At 45.6% G+C, this 26,212-nt stretch overlaps 1 protein-coding gene across 1 annotated transcript; it reads left to right on the forward strand.

The window, feature by feature from the left end:
• The first annotated feature begins 5,994 nt into the window (after positions 1-5,994).
• On the forward strand, positions 5,995-20,108 carry LOC119179213 (TGF-beta-activated kinase 1 and MAP3K7-binding protein 1). The gene is made up of 9 exons (XM_075869200.1): positions 5,995-6,292; positions 6,747-6,817; positions 7,669-7,810; positions 8,567-8,674; positions 9,950-10,058; positions 12,163-12,352; positions 16,046-16,169; positions 17,409-17,528; positions 18,365-20,108. The coding sequence occupies exons 1-9, from the start codon at positions 6,221-6,223 to the stop codon at positions 18,476-18,478; spliced, it is 1,050 nt and encodes a 349-aa protein (XP_075725315.1). The 5' UTR covers positions 5,995-6,220; the 3' UTR covers positions 18,479-20,108.
• The last annotated feature ends 6,104 nt before the right edge of the window (positions 20,109-26,212 follow it).

A 26,212-nucleotide genomic window follows, 5' to 3' on the forward strand; every position in this document is an offset into this window, starting at 1 on the left:
GTGGATCTCGGTGTCGGCAGTGTCGTCGAAATGTGCCAGCACTGGAACTGTCTGCAGTCGATTGCGCTGCTCTACGAAGGCTTGTTGTTGTTCTTCCGTCCATACGAAAGGTACATCTGGCCGTGTCACTCTTGTAAGAGGTTCCGCAATTTTCGAAAATCCTTCGACAAAACGGCGGTAGTACGCACAGAGTCCGAGGAATCGCTGAACAACCTTTTTGTCTCCAGGGCGAGGGAAATCGGCAACGGCTGCCAGCTTCTCCGGATCTGGTCGAACACCCCCCACGTGGCCGAGAAACTTGAGTTCCTGATAGCCGAAGTAGCACTTTTCGGGCTTGATGGTAAGGTTCGCTCTCCTTATTGCAGTGAGGACACTTTTTAGCCTTGAAAGATGCTCGTCAAATGTGGTTGAAAATACAACGACATCATCCAAGTATACAAGACACGTCTGCCACTTTAGTACAGTATCCATCATGCGTTGAAACGTGGCGGGAGCGGAACAGAGACCGAAAGGCAGCACTTTAAATTCGTAGAGCCCGTCAGGCGTCACGAACGCGGTTTTCTCACGGTCACCCTCGTCAACTTCAATTTGCCAGTACCCTGACTTGAGATCTAGTGATGTGAAGAACTGGGCGTGGCGTAGACGGTCTAAGGCGTCATCAATCCGTGGCAGGGGGTAAACGTCGCGTTTCGTGACTTTGTTAAGCCGTCGATAGTCGACGCAGAAGCGTAGTGTGTTGTCTTTTTTCTTTACTAAGACAACAGGTGACGCCCACGGACTTGTCGAGGGTTGGATGACGTCATCATTCAGCATCTCTTGAACTTGACGCTTAATCACCTCTCTTTTCTTCGGGGACACACGGTATGGATGTTGGCGAAGAGGCCGCGCCGACTCCTCGGTAACAATGCGGTGTTTTGTAACGGTGGTACGCTGAACTTTCGATGCTGTGGAGAAGCAGTCCGAGAATTCCCTCACAAGGTTTAGCAGCCGCTCTTTTCGTGAATCTGGCAAGTCTGGACTAACGTGAATGCGGCTTCCCAGGTCAGCACAAGCTTTTGCATGTGGTGAAGTCGTATCCAATGTGCCGATATCGAAAAAGTCGGCGATTTCACTGAGGAAAGCGACAGTAGTCCCTCTAGGAACGTGCTGAAACTCATTGCTGAAGTTGGTCAGCAGAACTCGAGAGCGTTTATTCTCTAACCGAACAAGGCATCGGGCTATGCATATGTTTCGTTTGAGCAGCAGCGGGATATTTGCCTCAGCAATACCTTCATAGTCGTTGAATTCGTCAAAAACGTCGCAGGCTACCAAGGTGAACACGCTACTCTTCGGCGGTAACGAGACGTCATCGTCAACAATTCTCAAAGCATCTTTATCTCTCTATCTAGTCACGTTGTACTGCAGTCCGACGCGGTGGGAACCGCTACCGAAGCGGACTGGAACCAAGTTGGCTGGAACACCCTCGATATGCGAAGCCAATGAGCTCAAGCAAGCACAATGCTAATTCACATTATCGTATAAAAGGGAGGAGTTTTGGGGCGCCATTCGCAAAACAGTGCGTTAAACCATCGTTTCGTTTTCTGATGCAGGTTATCAAAGACAAAGCTGCTATTCCACGCAGTTCCTACAATTGCCTTTGTGTTTTGATCCTCTGAGGTTAGGGTGGTTTGGTTTTGGGACGTTAAACACCACATAAAAAAGAAAAGAAGTTAGGTTGGTTATCTGCCCCTATTTTTCAAGGTGTTCGTACTAGACTACGAGCTATCGTGCAAAAGCCAATAAAAACTCGATGATTTGTTCAGTGCCCGATAATATCGAAGCTCAGTTAATTAATTAATTAATCTATTTATGCAAAATGCCTGCAGCACCCGAAGCCATTATTGCAGAAGGGAGCCCACAGGGTAACATATATGTTTAGATAAAAACTATAACAATGAAAATAAGATTAACACGCAACAATGTAGCTTAACACAACAATGTTGACACACAAGGTGCCTTGGGTGTTCTGGGTACACTCCTAAATACCCCCTATAGTGTTCTCTGGAAAGCAGTTAAAAAAAAGAAAGAATACTTCACAGAGTACCTCATGCATACGCCTTAGAGACTCGAAGGCTAGAGCCGTTTCGTTTTTCGAGCGATAGCAATTATATGGACATATATCTCGACCGGTTTTTGCCATCGCCAGGGGCGTAGGCAGAAATTTCCGTTCTAATATATTTTATTTATTTTTTTTTGGAGGAGAGGGGCACCTTGATTAGAATGAGGGCGGTGCAGGCAAATTGTCATTTTGCGCTATGTATACCATGGCGAAAAAAATGGCAGCATATTCACGGAGTGAATGATGGAGAGTGGGGCGAAGAATTCGTCCGTCCATTCGTTCTTGCTTCCGTCCATCGATGCGTCCGTCAGTGTGACCGTCCGTGCGTCCATCAACCCGCCCGTGCGTGCGTCTGTTCGTGCGTCCGTCCCTGCGTTCGTCCATGCAGCCGCCCCTGCGTCCGTTCATGCGTCCATCCATGCATCTGTCTATGTGTTCGTTCGTCCATCTATTCAACACTCCAAGTACCACCATCTCACATTTGTTCATCATATATTCCCCATATAGAAGCACCGCCATCCAGCGGACATTCCAAGGACTAAACGAGAGGTGGCACATGCACACTTTCTTACGGCTTGCGCTTCGGGTCCACTTCCCACCTATAACCACCTCGAGTTCATGGTATATACTAGTTCACTGTATTCATGGCACTGCGGCCCAACGCTCGCTAAACCTTCCGAAAACCAAGGAGGTTACGCCCAGCGAGTATGACGTAGCAAACTTTTTCAGTCCGATAGTGCTCAATGTACATGCCAATGGCTGCTAATGGGAAATGAGAGGCGGAGAATTCGGCTTTTACTTTCTTACGGCTTGCGCTTCGTATGTATACTTCCCATTTTTAACCACCTCGAGTTCATTCATGGTATATACAAGCTCATTGTATTCATGGCACTGCGGCTCAACGCTCGCTAAACCTTTCTAAAGCTAAGGAGGTTACACCCAGCGAGTATAACGTAGCAACCCTTTCTTGTGAGATAGTGCTCAATGTACATGCCAATGGCTGCTAATGGTGATCGCAGCCTGCGCGTTAACTAAAAGCCGAATGTTCCTGTCTCTCATTCCCCATTAGCAGCCATTGACATGTGCATTGAGCACTATTTTTTATTGTTCAACAACGCACAGAAGAAGTCTTTCACAGGCACCACCTTGGAGGTCAAAATGTTATACTTGTTACATACTACGGGGGACGAACGGGTGCCGCTATAAGGAGTTTTGCCCCTAAAAAATTCCGGGGCATGAGCACATTCCCGATGTGCCCTCTCCACCCCCTGGCTACACTGGCCGGCGTCTTCATGTTTTATGCCGTGTCCAAATCTATAACACCCCCCCCCCCTGCGCATCATGCGAAAATGCGTTGTTCCCGTGTGCTGAGATTTGGGTGCACATCAAAGAACTCGTGTGGTGAAAATTTTCGGAACCCTCCACTACGACGTCTCTCACAATCATACAGTGGTTTGAGACATTAAATCTCACATACCAATCAATCACCCCCCCCCCCTGCGCATCGTGTGTTTGTAACGCATGTTTTTAAAAGTGCGCGAGCGGGGGCGACGAACGCGGTTAAGGCAGAGATAAAAAATTGCCCGCAGCTTCCCTCGGGGGAACACTGAGGAGGATGCGGACCATATAATTGGTTAACGGGGTGTTAAAGTGCGACTTACTTGGGTCGATGGCTAAATTGATTAACGTGGTTGTAGGAGGGGGTGTTAAATGAGTGAACACGTACACACGTATGCGAAAGGGCGGCGCTGGTCGAAGGGACGTCGATCATTGTGTTTGTGGATTCGTTGGAATTCATTTCACCGCGACCTTGGACGTCGACGCGCCGTACAAACCAACCGACGAGCGGCAACTGAGCGAGCGAGCGCCGACCTTGAGTATATATGCAGCACGATGGCGCATGCACTGTCAGCTGTTGAATGTTCTCGAAGCGCGACGCCACATGCGCGTCCACTGGAGAATCAGGAGAATTGTAGATGTCGAACGCGGTGTGTAGAGGAGGAAGGGTGCACAGATGGTGGAGGAGTGAAGCGCGCGCGGTGTGTAGAGGAGGAAGGGATGCACAGATGGTGGAAGAGTGGGCGACGGCGCGACGGCGCATGCGCGCGCGTCAGCTGTCGAATGTTCGAGAAGCGGTGCGGACGGCGCACTACAAGGCGCGAGTATAAGATGCTCCGCATCTAAAAGGACCGACCTATCTCATTTACACGGAGGGCGGCTGCGATAACATCACCCCGCGTGCTAGGCCTGCCATCGCTTGTTGCTCAACCAGAGAGGACCGTACGCGCCCCGCGTCTTCAGGGAGAAGGAAGGGACCAGGAACGCCGGAGCAGGGGGGAGGGGGGCATCAATTGATTTTGCAGGCATTAAAACGGCGGTATGCCCTTCTAGTTGTTATGGAATAGTGTTAATATATTGTATATCAGCACTATGGTTAATAGATTTTAATGCATGGAACCTAGGGGAGCTTTTCCTCTATAGAGTCAGTATCCTAGTGCGAACTACGGCAAGGAGATGCTGCGCTCTCTATTGCCGTTCCATCTGAATCAACAAACACTGTGAAAATATTGCTGGAGATGCGTTTTTGTCCTACCTGTGTAATGCCATGGGATTTCTTTTTTTATTTGTACATTCTCATTGATCTTTTATGTGATTATTAAAATTGAAGTTGGTACATTGTTTTAAAGGTTTATTTTTCGATCTGTTTCACTTGCATTATCTGTCTATATATGTTCATATGTAAATGCTTTTGCATTCCTTTACAGTACTATTATGCATTCGTTTACAGTTCTAATTGAGCGACATAGTGTTGTCTGATTTATTTTATACTATAATGTACACTCGCCTATCCCTGCCACTTTGTACGGGGTCGTGGTCCTAGTCAAGCCCGTGAAGAGGCTTTTTGACCCTGGCCCTCAGCATCCCAAATGATGGTATGTTGGAATAAATAAAATTCAAAGTTCAAGGGGACGACAGACCGAAAAGCGTTATGAATTACGCTAGCCGGTCGCTATTTAAGGCGGAAGCTTGCTATTCGACAACAGAAAAGATGCGCCTTTCCATCATTTGGGCCACGTGAAAGTTCCGCCACTACCTTCACGTGAGACCACGTCGTCTTGAGGCATGCGCATTTGCTCAACTTTTCGCCAAATCAAGGCACCTCAGGATTCTCATTGTAGATGGGAGTCATAATTGTCGTTAAATTCTTAATTACATAAACTTTTGGTTTGCGATCTACTGCCTATAACACTTATTTAGTAAAGTAACGATATTACTTTTCACACTAGCTAAAACACGCTACTTTTGGAAACTCAGTAGCTGTAAAACTTTCGTTTCTGGATTAGGTAAAGTAGCTGCACTGTAACACTGTTGCTCTTTTACTGGTACCGTTACAGTACCGTTCAAGCGGCTGGGGTAGCAGGCGGACATACTTTTCGGGGGAGGGGGGCACCTATTCGAAATGGTCATTTTTCGCTCTGGCATGGCGAAAACGAAATTCGGAGTATTGGGGGCGGGGGAGCACAGACACTATGTGCAGCACACCGCTGGCTATACACCTTCTCACAGGAAGGAAAAAAAATACCGCCATGATGGGCTGTGCGCGGGAGTACAAGGGCTAAGGGCGCAGCGTTTGCAGTGCATTTTCGAGGGGATGCGCCAATTTGCACAGCCCAAGGAGGGCTATGGCGGCGCCCAGGGAGGCGTTTATGAAAAGGTGAATACCACTGCGACACAGTGATACCGGTTTCACACGGACACGTCTGTCGGCTACAAAACAGTGGGGCTTCACCGCATAGCTGGGGCTACAACTCAACCATAATACGAAGTGTTGTATCGTGCAGGTCGCGGCCAGCCAACCCCGGAACAACATAAAGGCTAATTAAAGGAAGTACAAGTACCTGGTAGCAACTTGTGTTCGCCGTGGCGCTTCAGCACGACTTCTGTGATTGTGACCTGTCCAGTGTAGAAAATCTCGAAGGCCGCTGGCCGTGCGCAGCCGAACGTAGCCCAAAGCAGTACCGCCGCGTACTTCGGCTGATCGAGTGCGTGCTTCCGTGTGCGTTGCCGTCTTGTTTACGTTAGTTCTTGATCGGTTCTCTTCGACTGTATACCTTCATTCCTATGGACATGCCGGCCCGCTCTGAGAGCACCGATGGGTCCGGCTCCTCAGGGCGCAATGGCTCCAACGACATGGTGAGTTCTCTCATCCACACCTTCGCCATCAGGTGATCCTCGATGACAGAGGTTGTTTACCTTTTTTTTTTTTTTGTGTGTGTGTGTATGTGGCTCATGCCTTTCGAAGGGGAAAACACAGATTCATTTGAGTCGTTTGCATCCTTTCAAAGTGCGTGTTACACGGCCACTTCATTATCCTAGTGCGATGGAGCCTCGATCGGGATCGAATTCCTCGACCGCGATTGGCTCTCTCTCGCATGTTGGGGTGATGAGCCAATCGCTACGAAGAAACTCGATCGCGATCGGAACTACGCCGTACTGAAATATGTACAAATCGCCTGAAATGGTAAAACGAGAGGCAAGGCAAATGGGACTAGATGCTCGCTAGCAACTGATTCATGTGCACTCCTAATGTAATCTTAGCCAGCCTTTTTTTTTTTTTCGCTTTTTTTTTTCTTTCGTCTGTGTGCAGCTACCAGCGGCAGACACGTGGGGCTCGTGGCACGTGGCAGGAGAGTCTCGCAACCGCTGTCTCCAGTTTCGGTGAGAATGCTTTTTCGTTTTCTGAGAAGGGTATGCGCCTATCAACAACATTCTTAGGGTTGAAAATGTTCACAAGAGTGACAATCTTGGCAATCCAGCAACCCATGCGATTGTAGCCTCTAAGGGTAGCTGGATTTGTGTTTACATTGGTGTAAGTTGAAACACAAAAGAAAGCTGAGCATAATATGGATTATACAAGATTACTTGGGAATGCAACATGCAATCTCTCCTTGGGCAGCTTATAAGTGTAGTGTCATCAGAGATGTATGTCTTAAGGACTCATATAAGCAGCACCTTAAGACGCAGATGAACCTATTTTTGATTTATGTTTGAAGCTGCGATCGATGTATGTCTTCCTATATCAACCTGCATCTAGTTTTCAGAAGTGCGTCTCCTAGTAGAAGGCTTCATGGATAGAACTTCTGATCAATTGATTGAATGACCGACTGATTTATTGCATAGCATACACCTTCTGCAAGTAGTGTATAGTACAATCAATTGGATCTTTTGTTTCAGAGGGGCTTAACTGCAAAGCATGCACAAAAGAGTGTATACGTGAAGTTCGGACAGAATGCAGCAATTTTTATTTATTACTATGGACAACTCATACGAAAAGTGGTGTGGCCTCTTATGGTAATCACTTGACAGGAATGTACCACAATTGCGTTCAACTAAACTGGCAGGCAGTTCTTTTCGTCTTCGCAGCTTCCCAAGTAGTTGCTTGAATACAGGGCACAGGCACTGTTCCTTCCGTTTGACCTTGTCAAGTGCGTGCTGTTTTTGCCTTAGGGTTAAGCGACTAGCTCAGAATGTGTTACCTGTGAGGAACTTGATGTTGTGGGTGCGCACAGGGTGAAGAACGACCATGCTCGGGTGAGCTGCCTGCTCTGTGCCTCTCCGATGGGCAGCCCACGGTGGTTGGTCCCCTTTGTAGGACGTCGGCTGCCTCGAGAGCTGGCCAAGCGTCTTGCACAGGCCTCCGAGCCAGAGCTGGTCAGTACTTCGTTGCACTACAAGAAAACTTATAGCAAGTCAGGGTAATTCACAATCGACGGAATACAGCGTCAAAGTGGTAAAGCAGTAAGTCTGCTTTGGACTAGTAATGACTGTAGAGCCAAACCAAAGAACGAAATAACTGGAAGAATAACAACGAATTTTAGTGCATTTGCTAGGCACTGTGAGATCTGAAGTGGCAGTTTACCACTATGCCTAGAAATAAAGGTATATAACAGCTGTCTCTTACTGGTACAGACCTTCAGGTCGGAAACATGGTGGCTTGCAAAAAGTATTAGACTTGAATCGGGGATAACGCAGGCAGCCATAAAAAGGAAAATGACCGGTGTAAGGTTGAGGGGCAAGAAGACAGCGGAATGAGTCGCAGAACAAACTGGTGTTTAAGACATGTTTGTCAAAATCAAAAAGAATAATTATTAATGTGCAGAAAATAAAGCGTGTGGGATAGATAACTGCTGATCAAAATTAAGTGACTGGATTCCAAGGGAAAGATTCCAACAAAGTAATACGAAGAAAACAGCACTTGTGGCAATATACTGTCGTTCAGGGTGCCATAAAAGAGTGGCAGTTTGGGCTAGTTGGTATGACATGACGATTGTTATAGCGCGAGATCAGAACGACGACAAAGGTCGGCATTTTTTTTTCTTGTCCCTTTGTCGCCGTTCTTATTTCACCCTATAACAACCGTCGGGATGCCAGCCACAAACCTGAAATGTAACCAAACCTTGCTTCCAGGTACAGACAGCTTTGTGTTCCAGCCTACAAGCTGTACACGATGCCTGGCTACAGAGCCTGGAGCCAACACTGAGTCGGCGAGATGAACTGCTCCGAGCTACTGACCAGGTTAGACCACTAGACCATGGAGGCAGAAAATTTTGACCTTACTTTAATTTTGCCATTGCATACGGAATGTGGCCAATCTTTTGATGTTGCAGGAGTTTAAAGAGGCCGTTACGCTTGTCTCCCTAAAACTAAGCAATGACTCGCAGCCATCGCATCTTTCGAGGAGTACCTACATTCCCAAAAATTCTTTTTAGAAACATTTGATGTGATTGAAAATTGGAATGCATTTCCTGCACTTCCCCAGCTCCCTTGTTATTTTTTTCTCAAACTGCGCTGGCTGCGGCATTCTGCCTGTTGCGGTTTCCTTCTTACTGTGATGTGCTTGAACCAAATCTCTGAAGTGGGAGTCTTGGAAGGTAATGAGGAGCAAGCATTTGAATAATATTTGGTACGCGTGCCCCGCCCTAGATTAGCAATGTATTTTTTAAAATGATATTAAAGTGTTTTAATGGCTGCCACTGTGCTTCAGTAGTTACGACGCTGAGCTCTGTCCCTCAGGTGGCGTTCTCAATCCTGGCTCGCAATATTGGTGAAATGCGAAAAGCCCGTGCAATTTGACGTATTTCCACATTAATGAGCTCTTCTACTATGGTATGCCTAGTAATCGCATTTTAGTTTTAGAATGTAAAACCCTGGATATTATTGCAACTGCATTTCAATGCTCCGCGAAATTAATTAAATTAAAGACTCCCCCAACCATCTAGTGGTCGAAAATCAGTTCTAGTGTTGCAGTTGTGGGTGAGTCAGCAACAAAAACGTAGACACGAAAATTTTTCGAAAAAGATACCGTAATAGTGGAGTTACATGCACTTGATTATCCAAAAGTGCTCCTTGGCTGGCTCTTTTTCTTCGTTAAGCTCTATCTGTTAGTTTGTCTCTCCTCTTGGCTGAGCGCTGCTCCTTACTGTGTAAGAAGGAAAAATGGCGAGTGTGCGTACCTGTGAGCAGGCAAACCGCTTCTTTTTGTTGCTGACCTGACCTGACGCAAGTGCTGATGTCACGGCCAACGCTGGGCACACAGAAAGACCCGTAGAAGACTAGGGAATGTTTTCTTGCGGTTCACCTGCAACATTTAGCACTGCTGCATTGGCACTGCTAATTGCGGCCGCACTTTGAACTCGACTCATGCGCTTGCTTGACATGTTAAAAGATTGCTTGAGTTTGTCTTGGGGTCCTTTGAGATATTGAAAAAAGAAAAGCATCGCGAGTGCTGCGCTGCTCACGACTGCTAGTGAAGCCTGCCTTGTCTGACCTTGACTGTATTTATTGTTACAGGGTCCCGGAGAAGCATCCCTGGCTGCCCTGGAGGCAGAGCTGTCATCGGGGTGCTCTCTGGCTCTTGCAGTCGTCATGAATGGCAATCAGCTGTACGTTGCCAATCTGGGTGGGTGCATGCTTCTTGTTAACGTGGCTTTGATGGACCTATTGTAACGTGATAATTGCCTTTAAAAGAACAGCGACTGTGACATTAGAGCCATAATTGGTAGCTTTTGGGTGGATGATCCTGAAGTGAAATCACGGTTGCCTTAAAATATGTAGCAAGTAGTGTTATCATCATTGAGTACAACCAATTTTAGCGTGTTGCAAATAGCCTCGAAGTGCCCACCCTACATCGTAGGAAAATGGTGCTGTACTGTGGTTAAGCATTGTAAGATTGTGTGCACCCAAATTTTGGCGACATTGAGAAAAGGCTCCTTTTATATTCGAATTTCGCATTTTTGCACAATGTAACGATGGGTGTGCAGCGGTATCATTTAGGGTGTGATGCAGCTGGCATTTTCTCCTGGCGAAATTTCTACAATACACCTGCCTGCCAAGTACCCATTATGATGTGAAGTGTTTACCTCTGTAAAGAAAAAAAGTGTCTGTCGTGTTAAAGCAGTGGTTATGGCGCTGTGCTGACCCAAAAGCTGCGGGGCGGTGTCGATTCTGGCCATGGCGGTTGCATTGCGTCGTAGGCGAAATGTTAGAGGCCTGTGTACTGTGCGATGTCAGTGCATGTTAAAGAGCATTAGATGGTTCAAAGTTATGCAGCCCTCCACTACGGCGCCTCTCATGAACTTATCGTGGTTTCAGGACGTCACACCCCAGGTATAATTACATTATTGTTGCATACTATCATCGGTTTAAGAAGTGAAGCCAACATGAAAGCTAAGCAGTACAGTGGCCATGAAGAAGCGATTTATTCAATGACGAGCGTTTGCAAGGGCCATCTGCATTGCTCATAATTATTCTTGCGTCGCCGATTCTTGTGGTCTGCCAGCCTTTCCTTATTTCACCAGCAAACCAAACTCATGAAACACTTATACGCACTATTTACACTGCGCAAGTCATCTGAGCCAGATGTCGGTGCTGGTGCGTCTCATTTGTGGGTGTGCAAGGCAAACATTTTATGCGTCACGGAGACCCATGGACAACAGAAATGAATAGAATGTGCAGTCCTTCCTGGAAGCTTCTACAAATTATCTTTTGGGAGCTGTCCGCGACAGACATTCCTTGTTGCGGTACTTGAACTGCCACTAGCGTAAGCAGTGCAACTTCTTACGACATATTGCCGTGTAATCGCTCCGAAGTATCGCACAGTGACAAGTGGAAGACAAATCGTTCCACTCAGCGTGGCCGAGCGCAACCAAGTATTCGAGACAAACCAAACCTGAAAATGGAAGCAGAGCTGTCGCCAGGCGTCGGGCCAGTCTACACCTCAGTCGCCACAATGACAATGCTGAGATCATCGCCATAATAAATGTGATAACAACCGAACTAGCACATCGTTGCTCAGTGTGTTAGGGACCGCTGAGTGTATCGTAATACTGCTGATGTTGCTGGTTGCTCAATGCCCCATTGAGTCTTCATATGCAGTTTACCCTCAAAAAGAATAACTTCCATGTAACAAATGCAACTCATACTTCATCAAAAAAAAAAAAACATGTATGTTAAGCTATCGAGTCTATACGACATCTCGAACCTCCTTTTAGGTCTCCTAACCACCTTTTATATATATTTTGTAACATTTTAATTCAACATGCGCACAGAGTTCGGTGTGCCGTCACAGCACAAAACAAAGGCTGTAGTTGCTCTTTGTACATAACCTTGATTATGTATCATTTCAGACCAAGGTTTGGCAACCGTTTGAGCCGTAGGACTGAGTTGCATGAAGTGGACACAGTGCGGGCCACACGGCCAGTTGGGGTAGGGGGGGTCTCGTTGCAGGCCGAGATAAATAATTTCAGTTACATAAATGACCGGGGATAGAAATCATGTTTATCTTCAAGCACACCTGTCACAAGGTTTCAACATACAAACTTTATTCGCAAGCGAAAGCTTCATTTAAGGTCAAAAATGCCTTGTCAGCCTACAGGTGGGGATTGACAAGGGGGGAGGGGGGATACATAAAATTATGCCGGGAGCCACACATTACTGCCACGTGGGCCACAGGTTGCGGAACCTCTTTTGGGCGATTGCATATTTATCGCCACCTCCAATTTCAGGACGCACACGGGTGTTGCTGCTACGGGGAGGAGAAGAGCCCAAGCTGCTGACGGTGGAGCACAGTATAGACAATGCAGATGAGTTGGCCCGCCTCGTTAGTCTTGGAGTGGACACCGACGCCCTCACCGAGGAAGTCGTTCCCGTCACCCGTTGCCTCGGTGCACACCCACGCCGGCGGCGTCCCGACGGGTTTGTGTATTACTGTTTGCCGTTCGCCTGTCTTCTGTGTACGTGAGGCTGGAAATTCCTCTATTTATTATTGGTCGACAAAATTCGAATAGCTGGGCTGTTTCCTGCGTGTATGTATGAATAGGACTTCTACTGGCTTTCAAAGCACACACATTAAGTAATCAATGAAGTGAAATTCTATCATACACAAAAAACTCTATACTCTATTTGATATTTCATATAAACATGAATGCACTGTACTGTCACATGGTCGTGCTTGTAAGGAGAAAGTGACAGACTGCCAAAGGTGAAACTACTTATTGGCAAACTTGTGCACAGCAAGATGTAAATTCAAAGCACAAGCAACACTCGCTGCACAATGACGGCTGTGAGCAGTGACCTTGGGCATCGCGCGGTGGTAACTTTTTTTTGTGTGTGGTTTAAGCTTGACCACATGTGCACGTGGCAACATCAATGTTTTGCGAAAAACGTACATGTTAACTTTATTTTTTTGCATTCATTACTGTGGCTAGATGAATTCTGCACTAAAGGTTTTGTGATCGCTGTGTTAAAATTACCATTTCAGATTACAGACTGTCAAATTCTAATAATTTTGCAAGAAAGAATATTACTTTGCGCAACTTAAGGCATGGAAATTTTCTTATTAGGTAGAACCCCGCTGTTGCGTTCCCGTGTGCTGCGTTTTCCTGGCTGTTATGCCGTTTTCGGCCGCTTCCGGCACAGCTTTCACAGGTTCCAATGCATTGGGAACCCCGCTGCTGCGTCGCAATTGTGGGACAGTTCCCGCATCATACGTTGCAAAGTGCCACGACGCGCCGGCCTGAGCGGCCATGTTGTCTTTCGTGTAGCTTGGCTTGGCGGCTTGACGATGGGATTGGCCGCCCGAAGTGCCGGGGGCAACACCTATGACGTATTTTCAGTTCATGCCAGCTAAAGCATGACCTTTGAGATCCGTATTTGCACTCTGGAGGAAGAAAGTTTAAGCGGAAAGACAGGGAGGTTAGCCAGTTCTTAGACCGGCTGGCTACCCTGTGCTGGGGAAAGAAGTGAGGGGAGTGAAAGATGTTAAAAAGAAATGTTGCGAAGAGAGAGAGAAATTACAAAAAAAAAAAATTGCGACAGAGGAAAGGCAACATCAAGGTGTATAAGACACTAAAGTCTGTCTCTGAGGCCAGTTGTCCGCAAAAAGCGTAGCAAAGCTTTCAAAGCCTTCTGGGCTGAGGATGGGCTCGGCCAATGACCCAGAATCCTTTGTTCCGACAAAGGCCGATCAACCAGTCTATACAGAGCTTCAGTGAGTTCTTGTCTTTGCGCGTTGAAATGGGTGCACCCACACAGAAGGTGCGCGATGGTTTCTTCGCAGCTGCAGTAGGTGCACTCTAAGAAAGATTGTGTCTATGACGCATTGGGGCCCTAAAATTGGTTTTGGCATGTGTAAAAGGAAGGTCTCCGAGACCTGTTTTTGTTTTCTTGGGATGTCACGCTGGCTTAAACTTATCGCCACCGGGTCGCGCAGGCGGCCCGATTCAAAGGGTATAGCCCGATCGCCATCACCATCGCCCATTTGTGCCCGTGCTACCCGTGCTTGCTGCGGTCTTCTCGCATTCCCTTTGTTTCGTGTCGGTCGTTGCGCAGGTTATACGAGCGTGCAGCATAGTGCCTTTACACTTCCAACGCTTCCAAGTGGAACCGCGTACAGTGACTGCGCTTCTGTTGACGACGCCGTTGTCACCTGCGCGATGTTAGCCATCGACGACATCGTGGCTGAGTGCGCCAGTGACGAGGAAGTTGAGGAGGAGGTGGAGCGGATACTGGAGCCAACGTCCTCATCGGCCGTAGTGGCACTGGATTTATTGTGAAGATATGTGCCCACCAGTAACAATGGCGAGAGCCACATGGCACTACAGGTGCTTGAAAGACGCCTTGTGCTTGTAAAGCGTGAGAAGATGTGCCAGGCAACGGTGCATGATTTTTTCAAGCGGATGAATTTAAATAAAACTATGTGCAGTTCACCACTACTCTTATTTCTCAATTTTTCGCGTTTCTTGGCTCTTGCGCTTCCCGGCTCCTATGTTTGTTTTTTTTTACGGTTCCGTGAAAAACGTATCAGCGGGGTTCTACTGTATATACTTTACTACTGCTGTAGAGAAAAATATGATTGTAGCAAGGTTGTTAAAAGAGGCACTGTATATTGTTACGCAATGAAATTGCTCACTTTAGGCAGTTTAGTCTTTTCTGGCAAATCCGTCTTTTCTTTCTGCAGATGGCGCATTACGTGGACCTGCATCACGGATTTGTGCCATCCGTGCCGCGGGCTAACAGCCCACCCCATGCGCGACAAAGAGCTTGACGATTTCAAGCGGGCAGCTCTCGCTTTAGAGAGTGCTGCCATTCTTTTTTTCTCCCGCCCGTCCGTCTACCCGCTTTGTTCGTCGTCTGGATATTCTCGGCAGCCGGACGGGTGGTGGAACAATCGTCTGCAGAAGAGATTTTCGTGGAGAAGTCCGTCGAGTGGATACGCGCTAAGCTTTGCACGTCATCGACGTTTAGGCCCCGGCAGCCATTCGTGCTTTTTCGGTGATGTCATCCAGCCGTTTTGTGTGGTGGTGACAGGAACGTTTGTTATGAAGGGAAGAGAAGTCAGCATTGTGATAAAACGAACTTGGCCGCTTGCCCCGACAAAAAAAAAATTCTCACCTGGTAAGCGAAGGCTTGCAAAGGCCCTGGATGGAGTTTTCCCGCTTCGCTCCTTGAAGATAATGATGGCCTGCAGCTTTTGGCCGGTAGCCCAAGCAGCTAGGCAAACCGTGAAGCCTCACCAAGCCCATCCAGTGTTTGCAATCCATATGGTGCTTTCACTGACCACCTTGTTCATCCTGTTGGCCGTGTTGTCTATTAGCACCATCGCCTGATTCATGTTATATAAGGTGTAGCCGTTGCACCATCCCAGCGAGTCCGCGGAAGACTGAAAGGCACTTGCTGCCTCTGTAAGTTTTCCGGGCGTCTTCTGGCTCTTGTTCATAGCGCGGCGCATTGCAACGCCGAACCGCTGTTTTCAGCGATTTACGTAATGGCTGGAGGCTACAAAGTTTCCCAACTGCACGCTGCTGGCAATTTCGGCAACCTCTTGGGAAAGAAGTTTATTGCCAACGGCATGTCTTGCACTTCCTTCACGCTCAAGGTACTCAAAGAGTGTATCGTCCACACGTTCGCCATGCACTGGTGCACCATTACTGAGCTTCTGTCGAAGTTTTGCCTTCCCATATTTTAGCTGCAGCAAGTTATCAAAATTCCTCTCCCATTCCGGTATCCGATTCCATTCGAGCTTGAAATGTCGACGCGTTTGGTGCACGTTCTTTTCGTTTTTTCAATGCCATCGAATAACCTCCATTTTCTTCGCCATTGCATAGGACTTCTAGGCATAGCTGACCTCCCATCACAAACACAAAGTACCAAATGGCACGAAACAATCGGGCTGCAGTGCAAAGCAAGATTGGATTAGATTGAATTGGGAGAGGGGAGTGCTTCCTCGAAATTTTACGGTAGGCGTTTACATTGGTTTGTTGAGTATCATAGTATTGCACTAGCATTACTATATGTGTGCTCTTGTTCTGTGCTGATTGACAAGTTGTCAGAATAATCTAGGTGAAATGAGTTCAAGAGTTGAAGTGTTGCTTCTTCACTCGTGTGCAGGCCTGACCCGGTGTCCAACGAACCAGAATTTTGTGGTCCACTAGAGGTGGAGCCTGGCTGGCGGCTTCTGTTCCTGTCGGATGGCCTCTGTAAAGCCCTAAACGTTTCGGGAATGCCAAACCAGGTATGTATATTCCAGTTGTACTTGTGTGGTTATATCAATGGAAAACATTCTAGACAAATTGATGTGCCAATTTGAACGGAGCGCACTGTATGTTCACGAATGTCCAGTAAAAGCTAATTAATTTTTATCTCATGAAACCAGAAAAATGCCCAAAGTAACTGAATTCCGAATTGCCGAGAAAACAATATTGGGAAAACAATAAATGTCTTTACAACTATACGCTTTCATTTTCTTGAAGAGTATGTAAATTCTGTACTTTGCATAAGAGCAGTGTAAGAACCACACTTCTCTTCGTGTTCTAACTTGGTTCTCAGTGCTACCATGGCACCAGACTGCCATGCATGGTTAGCCCAAAATGTGCTCTGCACCCCTACATTACGACGTACCTACCTGTGGATGAGACGATAGTTTTTTCGCACGGGCAAGCAACAGATCGTTCATTTATCACGACGTAGCAAACGAGCTTTATGCCAGCATAGCGACTGCAGCTAAAAGCTCTTCGTCTTCGACAGCTCCCGCCGTGCTCGAGTTTTGCGACAATGTGCGCACATGGTTTCAAGTTAAAACAAGGCTACTGAGTGCCAGATCTAACTGTTGGAGTTGGTGAGGCGGACAGCGATGCATCGTTCTGGTTGTCCACAAGAGCATCAATTTTACGAGCTTTTACTGTGTGTAGTTTTGTTTATGTCGCTCGATGCAACTTAAGGCATCTTCTTTGCAGTGCTTGCAGGCTTGTAGTATTGAACAGCCCAACCTGCGTAAGCTCCAATCTCTGCTCCCTCTAGGAAGAGTCTGTGTTTTCAGTGACGCGCAGATGTTTCGGGGTGCTAGGCATTTATCGTTGAGGCATGTACCGAGAATCGAAGCAAGTTAGCAGCTCAGGAGGTGATCCGCACGAGGCCCAATTACGCTACCATGACTTACTCTTGAAGGCGAAGCTTATACATCCTCCGATTTTTCACTGTTCCATTCGCTATTCCCGAAACAGCGAATGCATGCATTCCCATTGAAACATTTCGATAGAACCTCGAGGTGGCGTATTTTATTCTTAGTGGCTCTTCCTCCTCCATCTTTAATTTCATTCCATGAACGAGGGAATCTTGTCGGATTATCTTTCACCATAAGGGAGGGCACTTGTTTGGTATTTTGCAGTAATGGTGTTTATCTGCATTAAAAAAATGTTGCATGTTATTGAATAAGCTTGTTTCTTGTGTGAACCGCGTGTGTGAACAAACGCAGGAGGCAAACCGATTGGTTGCAAAACTAGCCTCGCAGCCTGGCACAGCCCGACAGGCGTTGTCTCAACTGCTCGACCGCTGTGAGCTGCCGACAACCTGGTCCCACGAGCTTACCCTGATGGTAAGCGACCGAACGAGCATGGGGGAACAGGAGTAGCGCATTTAGAGGATTAGTATTATGAAAGTAAGCCTAGAAAAGGCATGCACACGAAAAAAAAACTCGTGGAGTTTGTTATTCACTTGCCTAGAAAAGTAAAAAAATTTGGACACACTGGAAAAGCTGGGGAATAGTCATGAAATATCTGAAAAATCTAGCATGGTCACGGAAACTGATAATAGTCTGTGCAACTGTCACGAAAGTAATCGTTATTATTGATTGAAGCTCAAAAAGTTGCTGCTTCGGCTTCAGCCACAGTTAACAGCTACCAAAGCAGAAGTTTAAAATGTAGATCGCACAGCATGTCTTGCTTTTCAAGCACAATATTACTCACACCGATAAGTTTGTGCATGTTTGTGTCGACCATGATCTCAGTTTGGCTTTGCTCGAAGTCCTGGTTAGGCTAGAACTGCCTTCAGCAGTGGTTTGCCGGGCCATATCAAGCTTGTTCATTGACAATGAAACAGCATACGCCCTTAGCTACACACTTCTTGCTGGTAGCTCGCATTTCAAGGCTAGCACATGGCAACTACAGCTTTCATAACAGGTCACTACTTTCCTTTGTAACTTAATCTAGGCAGACTGTAGCTCCCAAAATGACACATGTAATGGATAACATTTTTTTAAAATCCATATCGTACTAGAAAAATGACCGCATACTTGAAATCTGCACACAAATATACATAAGCTCAGCGGGTTTCACTTAAACCAATAAAGAATCTAAAGCCTTTGGGCGCAATCCCTTAAGGCACAATGGGAGCAGTGAAGACGTGTGTGTGTCCATGACTCACTCTCTGCAGGTGGTGTCTCTCTGCGAGGAGGAGGCTCCGTCCCCCGCGCCTGTTTCAGATGGTCGCGTGGATCCGTACGTCGACTTCACACCACTCATCAGTGCCCTGGAGGCAGCACGCTGACACAGATGTCAGGCTTGTTCCAGCGGTGAAAAGGACCAATGATTTGAGCGCTCGTCAGTGCAGCAGCTGCTCGGAGTGCATCGCATCGAATGCACTTGTGGTGCATGGGCAGGGCACAGCTGCAATTGTACAGTTTCTTGCAATATTTACAAGAGGAAACTGTGGCGCTGCGAAAACCACCATGGGGATTATGGATAGTGCATAAATTTGTCTAGTCTTAGTGTGTGCGGCTTCAAACGCACTTGCGACTTCATTTGTCTCTGCATTTTGGGTTCTACTTTAAATAAGACAACGGCTTTTTCTAAACTCTGTTTGCTGATTTGAATAGGTGAGCCCAAAGGGTGAAAGTGGTGTAGTAGGACTGCTCATCTTTTGCCAAACTCTCTTGTGAGAAAGTGGCTTCACGTTGAAAAAGGAGCCACACAGAGTCGAGACTATGATGCTTAGGCAAATCCATGTACTATCAATCATTCCCATACTAGCTAAAGCCCCATGCCGCTCTCATAGACACTAATGCCAGATTACCATCTAGCGCACTGCGGTGAAACTCTATGGCAACAACCATACGAAGCCGGCCGACTATGATGCCACTAGACACATATGGGAAATGCTCCTATTTGTGTTAAATTGTACATTTGAAAAGAGTGAGATTTGTGTTTCATATCCCAAATATGCAAAAAATGGAAGTAAAAAGTTGGAAGAGCAACAGCTTTCCCCTGATGCTAGCCAAGTTCATGCCTGCAGTATAAATGCCTTACCACCATGCTGTCTGGCTCAGTCATTATCTGCATGCCAATGATGTAGCTCTCTGGTGTCATGTTACCTTGCTCAAATGGGCAATAATGGAATACGCCCACCCCTCTCTAGAGCAGCGTAGAAGGGTAAAGAGGCTAAGCAAGAAACCGAAACCAACCAAAGCAGCCATGACAAGGTTGTTCTGTCCACTGCTCCTTATTACAACAGTAATCTGTGAAATTTTCGCAGCAGCATGTTCGCACTCACGATCACAGCAGCATGAGTGCGCAGTTATCTACTCACCAATTTTGAACCTTGGGGGTTGTTTACTGGCCCTTTACGCTGTGATGGCTCTTCATGCCAGAGCACAAGTTTTGCAGGTTTATTGATAACTGGCAGTCGCATTTTGATGAACAAAGATTACAAGAACGCTCTCGTACCATGTGTTGCAATGTGATATGGTCAAAATTTATCCAGAGCTGGCCACTACAGCACCCACATTGTGTGCTGCCCAATTTAACCATGTCAAAACTTTATAACTATGAGACAGGTTTACAGGTGTCTCGTTACAAGGAAAAAAATGAAAATGAACACTAAATTGACATGCTTGCATTGGCGTTACATGGTTGCCACTAAACATGTATGGAGCCCCAATGTAGCCAATTCTTGTTGCTCTACAGGCACGGTTAATGACATTTCGGTGTCTGTTCATGAGAACGCATTCCATGCTGTCTTGTTAAATGTTTGCCCATCTTATTTGTATGAGTGAACCCGTGCGATCAGTTTCGCGGGCCTCTCCTTGAGTGCGTATGTAAATGTTCTTGCAAGTACCTGGTGGCATCTAAGCTCTACACAAATGTATATATGTTTGCCAATAAATGTTTTCCAAAACGACTATGGAAAGATCTCTTTTTCTTAGCATCAGTATATTAGCATCATGATGTCTGAACTAAATTTCAACGTGTTGCAACCAGGAACCACTGTGGGAACTGCAGTGAAAAGTCGATCTTACAACTGCTACGTCTTGGTATGGAGTTAAGTAAAAGTGAAGCATAGAGGGTTTTCATGGTTCTGCAAACAACTTGGCGTGGCAAGGAATGGTACAGAGGGCCAAGGAGGCTAGAGTAAAAAGACATGTGCCAATTTGAAACTGGTTTTTTTGAATGCAATAAATGCCATAGCATCCCAGGAGAAACAAACGTGATAATTTTGTTTTCGCTGGAATGCCATATCGTACTGCGATCCCACAAGAAAGTGGGATCACATGCACATCTCTAAGGCATCGCAAAATATTGTATGATACAGCTTGCAATTTTGTCATGTTGAGCTATCTCCAATAAAACTAATCTAAAGGTAGGGCTGTCTCCTTTTCTGAAGTTGGTTTCCTGGTGCCACACTATATTATGTTCACTAATGCAATGCAATCTCTATTTTCAACGTGACTGGCACATTTCTAGAACTAATAATAATTGACTGGGTTTAGTGGCCCAAACCACGGTATTATTACGAGAGATGCTGTAGTGGAGGGATCCGAAAGTTTTGACCACCTGGAGACTTCAATTAAGTACATGAGCCCAGAGAATTTTCTCCTATGTAGAAAGACAAGTATTCGATCCCGCCATCTGTCCGTCAGCAGCCGCACACCAAGACCACTAGGCCACTCTGGTAGTTTATTAGCAAAAACTGTGTCACAAAAATTTTTAAAGATGCGGACAATTACAACACTCCCTAATATTAAGTTTGGGCACAGCTCTACGTAGATTTCCTGGGTCGCCAGACACTGTAAATCTCAATGGCATGAATTGTGTATTTTCACATGATACTGAACACTATGATAAGAATTATTGTTGTGTAATCATAAAATTTCCTTATCTTTCTCAATGCTACACAGTGACATATACAGGTGATGGTACGATAAAAAAGTAAGAATGAAGGGCTTTCTATACAGTGAAAAGTTGGGTGTGGACAAAATGCTATAGGAGGACACTAAGTACATGCGGACATGCACATTAGCGACTTTAATGTTTTAATATGGACAGGGAAAAAAGGTTGGAGTTTGTTAGGGCTGTGCCCTATCGAACTTCAACCGTAGCGGTATTGACCTCCAGCCGGAGTTCCAAGCAGCGGCTCCTGCCACATAGCCATAACACCTAGTGTGGTACTGACTCTACGTAGTAGTTTCACTCTTGTTTCACTCTTGCCTTGAGTTTGGCCACCAATTCGATAAACTGCTGTCTATTTTCATTGAACATCCCTTATTCCCAATGTTTTGAAAAGCTCAGCCCCATTGCCTTGGACTGTACATGAAACCCTTTGCCCAAAAGCACTTTGTGTTCAACTGGTTGCTGCTCTCTAGACATGCTGCAAAGCGTGTCTATCATTTTGTACAGGGCTCAGTAAGTCTTCGTCTGCAATACACTCAGTAATTGGTATAACGAACCCCAATATAACAAAGTATCCATTATAAAGAAGTAAGCGAGAGCTAGTGTTGCATAGATATAGTGTTATAAATATACCTTTATAACAAATTTTTGGATGTAACGAACCTATTTTTGTGACAGATGCAACCTTGTAATAATGAAGTTTTAGTGTGTTCCCATCTTGGTGTCAAAGCAACACAGAGCTACCCGGAGAGTTATCATAGATATTTTTTTAGATCTATAATCTATCATAGATTTTGCTTCAAAGAACAAAGTGCTGCCGATACCTTTATCGCATAGCTGCTTGACAGCAGTGGCCTTTTTTTTGGGTCTGGTACGTCATCAGTGGGGATTTCTGCATAATTGCACTATTCCACTGCACTGTCTCTTCTTCCTGTACCCTTAGCATATATAGCTGATGGGAAAACAAAATATCATGCTGCTAACAGTGCGCGCCATATTTGCAAACGTTCACCGCACTGATGTGAGAATGCCGAGCTAACAGCTTCTTGAACATCGGTGATTAGAGAGCATGGAATTTGGGCTTTGTTTGTGTGACATGGACAGATTCAATAATTTCCAATATTTTTCCTGCGAAAAGCTCCACTGCCATGTTAATGCGCAATGAGGAGTAGTACAAAGTAAGTTGTTTTGTCCAGCTTCAAGAAGAGAGTATTAAACTTTGAGATGTAAGCATACCGCTTAATTTCTTGTGAAATCCTTCTGAGGTATGGAATGGTGATGCGATGTTCTTAGCCATTTTTTTCACTTGAGGGCTCGTTTGCAGTTGAACCAGAGCTACAGGGGATGTTAAGTGAGAGAGCATACAGAAAACTTACGAGTAGAATTGACGACAAATGTATATGCCACATTCAACTGTTTAATACTTTTTGCTCACAGGCACATGAAATGGTAATTGTGTTCTTTTTACCCTTCACTCATATTTTTATAGCTAAGACAAGCAAAATTACATCCTCGAGTCATTCACCCCAGGTGAATATTTTTAATGTTACTGCAGACTAGTATATTAAAGCCATAGCATTGAAGAGCTCGTTTCGTAGAAATTCTAGTGTTGGTAGTGATAAAAAATCAAGAAATATACAAATAGAATAAATAAAGATTTGTGGGTCAGAGTAAGGACGAAACCCACGCCGTATGTGTGGCATACAGCTGTATACCAGTGATTGACGAAATTTGTTCAAACTGCTTCGGAAAAAAAAAACACTATATGAACATTGCATGGCAGAATGGGTCTCCTTAATGCATCAAACATTACATGGCAGAAGCGTAGGATCATGCCAGGCATCAAAAGATGTGCTTTAACCAACTAGTGGGTGTTTTTAAGGCCCACCCAATAAAATGTGCTCAGACATAATTATACATCATCATCAGCAGCAGAACCATCAGAAAAGTGAACAGCGGTGTAGGTTCACGTGTTGCTCTTCAGTCACGTAAAGAATCCTTCACTGATTCGCAAATGACATTATACGCTCTGTGCACAACTGGCGCGCCGCCGCGCGACTGTCGGAGCAGACAGTTGTCGAGAGCTCTAAGCAGACCCAAATGTTCTCCCAACGTCCACTAGCATGTAGTTTATCGAAAGTTTGAGTTGCTGTGTAGTTGGTTTTAATAACAGGCAGGTAAGCGTCGTGCCCGGTGGGAATGACGTTTTACAGCTTCTCGCCTCTGCTTTATCGGGCAGCGAAATAAGTCAATCATGGCTGTGCGACGAAAAAAAGTGTTTGGTTCCCGCTCCCTCTACTTTCTCGCATTCTGCCGCTGCATGCTTGAATCGGTCCGACGACACCCCTACAGGTGCAATTATCTTGCGTGATGTTCTTGCTGCCATATAGCTGGCAATAAAAGAAACATATGCAAGGCATTTTAATTCAGCTAACGGCTGATGAAACGTTTTAATGGACCTTCATAATTATTAACTTACAGTCTACTCACAGTTTTGGGGAATGTAATGCAAGGCCAACTAGTGCTTTGCTGGGTTCATAGGACCATCAGTAGATAGGTAAACTAAGTTATGTAGCATATTAGCATAAACACAACTAGCCACCCAGCAGAGCTATGCAAAATTGGTAGGATCAAGCTAAAAAATTGGTTGGTTGACCCTTACTAAACTGGAAAAACCCACCATGGGGGATCGGCCATGAAATGGGCAGTGCCTTGTCATATAAATTAACTTGTTTACAATATCAAAATGCTCATCAATAGATCATTTTTGAAATAACTAATTAGCTTAATTCACAAAAAAGACTAATGCTGTTAACACATAAGGTTCATTCAGTATACTAGGTTACCATTCAATTTGTTTCGTCTCACGTAGTATATCTCATATGGCATCCCAAACCCTCTTGTTGCTATTACCAAGTGCTGTAACCCCGGAGGAAAGAACCACCAGAAGTGATAAAATGAATCCCGAAGTCTTTTGTGTTTCATCCTGAAGTCTTTTTCCTTGAGCGGTAAACAATCTGTATATTAGAAAGAAATGATGCAGTGCATAGAGTCGCAGAACTACAGGGTAAAAAAAAAAAACAAAACAAAGCTTTGCAAATGCTGTAGCGACAGATGTGTATGTCGGTGTTTGTCTTGGAAAGCAACATAATGCAAGAGGCTGTAGTGAATGAAAAACGTGACAGTGCCCGAAGTGACCGTGCTGCCGTCGTCACCACTTTACGAGGATGAAAAGCGAAAGACGAAACGGGGCTGCAGCATCCTCTCTGGCCAAAATCGTAGCGCATTATCTTTCTTGCCCGCGCCTCAAGCTTAGCATGAGCTGCGCGAGTGGCGAGGTTGATTGATTTATTGATATGTGGGGTTTAACGTCCCAAAACCAGCATTTGATTATGAGAGACGCCGTAGTGGAGGGCTCCGGAAATTTAGACCTCCTGGGGTTCTTTAACGTGCACCCAAATCTGAGCACACGGGCCTACAGCATTTCTGCCTCCATCGGAAATGCAGCCGTTGCAGCCGGGATTTGAACCCGCGACCTGTGGGTCAGCAGCCGAGTACCTTAGCCACTAGACCACCGCGGCGGGGTGCGAGTGGCGAGGTAAAGAACATGATCATGATGAGGCCGTGACACTTTTAAGCACAGCACTTCGCAAGACTCAGTGGCCGAAAATTGCCGTGGCACAAAGCCGCAACAAACGAGCACGCTGCCCGCCCACTCACAATGACTTCCACAGCACGTAGCGGTGCAGCTATCAATATTTCTGAAAGCTCAGAATATTTTTCAAGTATGCGAGTAGTGGGCACGCACCAATAATATTCCAAGTGTGTCAGACAGCTTACCCCGACAGTTATAAAGTAGGAATTTTTCATTATGCACACCTGACACATACATTTAGCCATCAGTACTGACGATGGGCAGCAAGGCATTCACTAACGTGGAAAACGTGGCCGAGTTTGTGCAGGTTTCCCTTTTATTTATGTTCCCTTCCCCTACAATATCTTTAAATCCTTTTCGAAGCACTAATTTATGTGTCTGCCACGGACACTTGTTCCACCATACCCTAGTGAAAATCTGTAACTGGGAATCTAACTGGTTTCAACTGGTATTAACTGGTATCAACTGGTCCCAGTTGGGAACTAACTGGTCCCAGTTGATGCCAGTTGCAACTGGTTCCAGTTAGCAACTGGTCCCAGTTGGGAACTAACTGGTCCCAGTTGATGCCAGTTGCAACTGGTTCCAGTTAGCAACTGGTCCCAGTTGGGAACTAACTGGTACCAGTTGATTCCAGTTGCAAGTGGTCCCAGTTAGCAACTGGTCCCAGTTGGGAACTAATTGGTCCCAGTTGAAACTGGTTCCAGTTAGCAACTGGTCCCAGTTGATTCCAGTTACCAACATGTCCCAACTCAACTGGCCACCCACAGGGACCACAGGAATTTCATGAGCATGCCCTTGAACTGGAAGCAGTGCCCAGCTGAAAACCATAAGCAATTCAATTGGAAGAAAATGGTCCAAGTTGTGCCCTAAATAGAAATGCTGCCAGTTTTTTTTGGTTTTATGAATCGTTACAGTGAAAGAACAGAAAAAAATTGAACTAGATGTATGTGACACACTGCTGCACTTGAAGGAATTGGTTTTATCCATAGGTTTTTTGTCCTACTCATTGTAGGGTACTGTATTACCAGCCTAGTAGTACTTTAAAGGACCAGTATTAGAATAGATTACAATGAGTAACTGTCATCTTGCAAATGGTGAGTTGTGGTTTATAAATGAATTATTTTTTCTTCTTTAGATGTCAGCCTCTTTACATTGTTTACCTCGATATTAGAATAATCTGAACAGTTTTACTTAATCTCGTATTTTTGAAAATCCTATTATTGTGAAATATTTCATATCGAAATTGAGCAACACAGTGCACTCAGTCGTACGCTTTAGCATAATTACATTGAACTAATATCAAACAGCTGTTGTCAATCTTTTTACATCCATCACGGCCTGATTGACGCCCGAGTATTAATATTATCATCTTGTTGGAGCATAATAGTCTTGTGTGCAGTACAGCGGTTACTTCCGTGCAACAACTAAATGTGGGGTAGTGCCGACAGTTATCCCAACTGA

The sequence above is a fragment of the Rhipicephalus microplus genome, chromosome 7 (genome assembly GCF_043290135.1).
Source record: "Rhipicephalus microplus isolate Deutch F79 chromosome 7, USDA_Rmic, whole genome shotgun sequence".
In the NCBI taxonomy this organism is placed as follows: domain Eukaryota; kingdom Metazoa; phylum Arthropoda; class Arachnida; order Ixodida; family Ixodidae; genus Rhipicephalus; species Rhipicephalus microplus.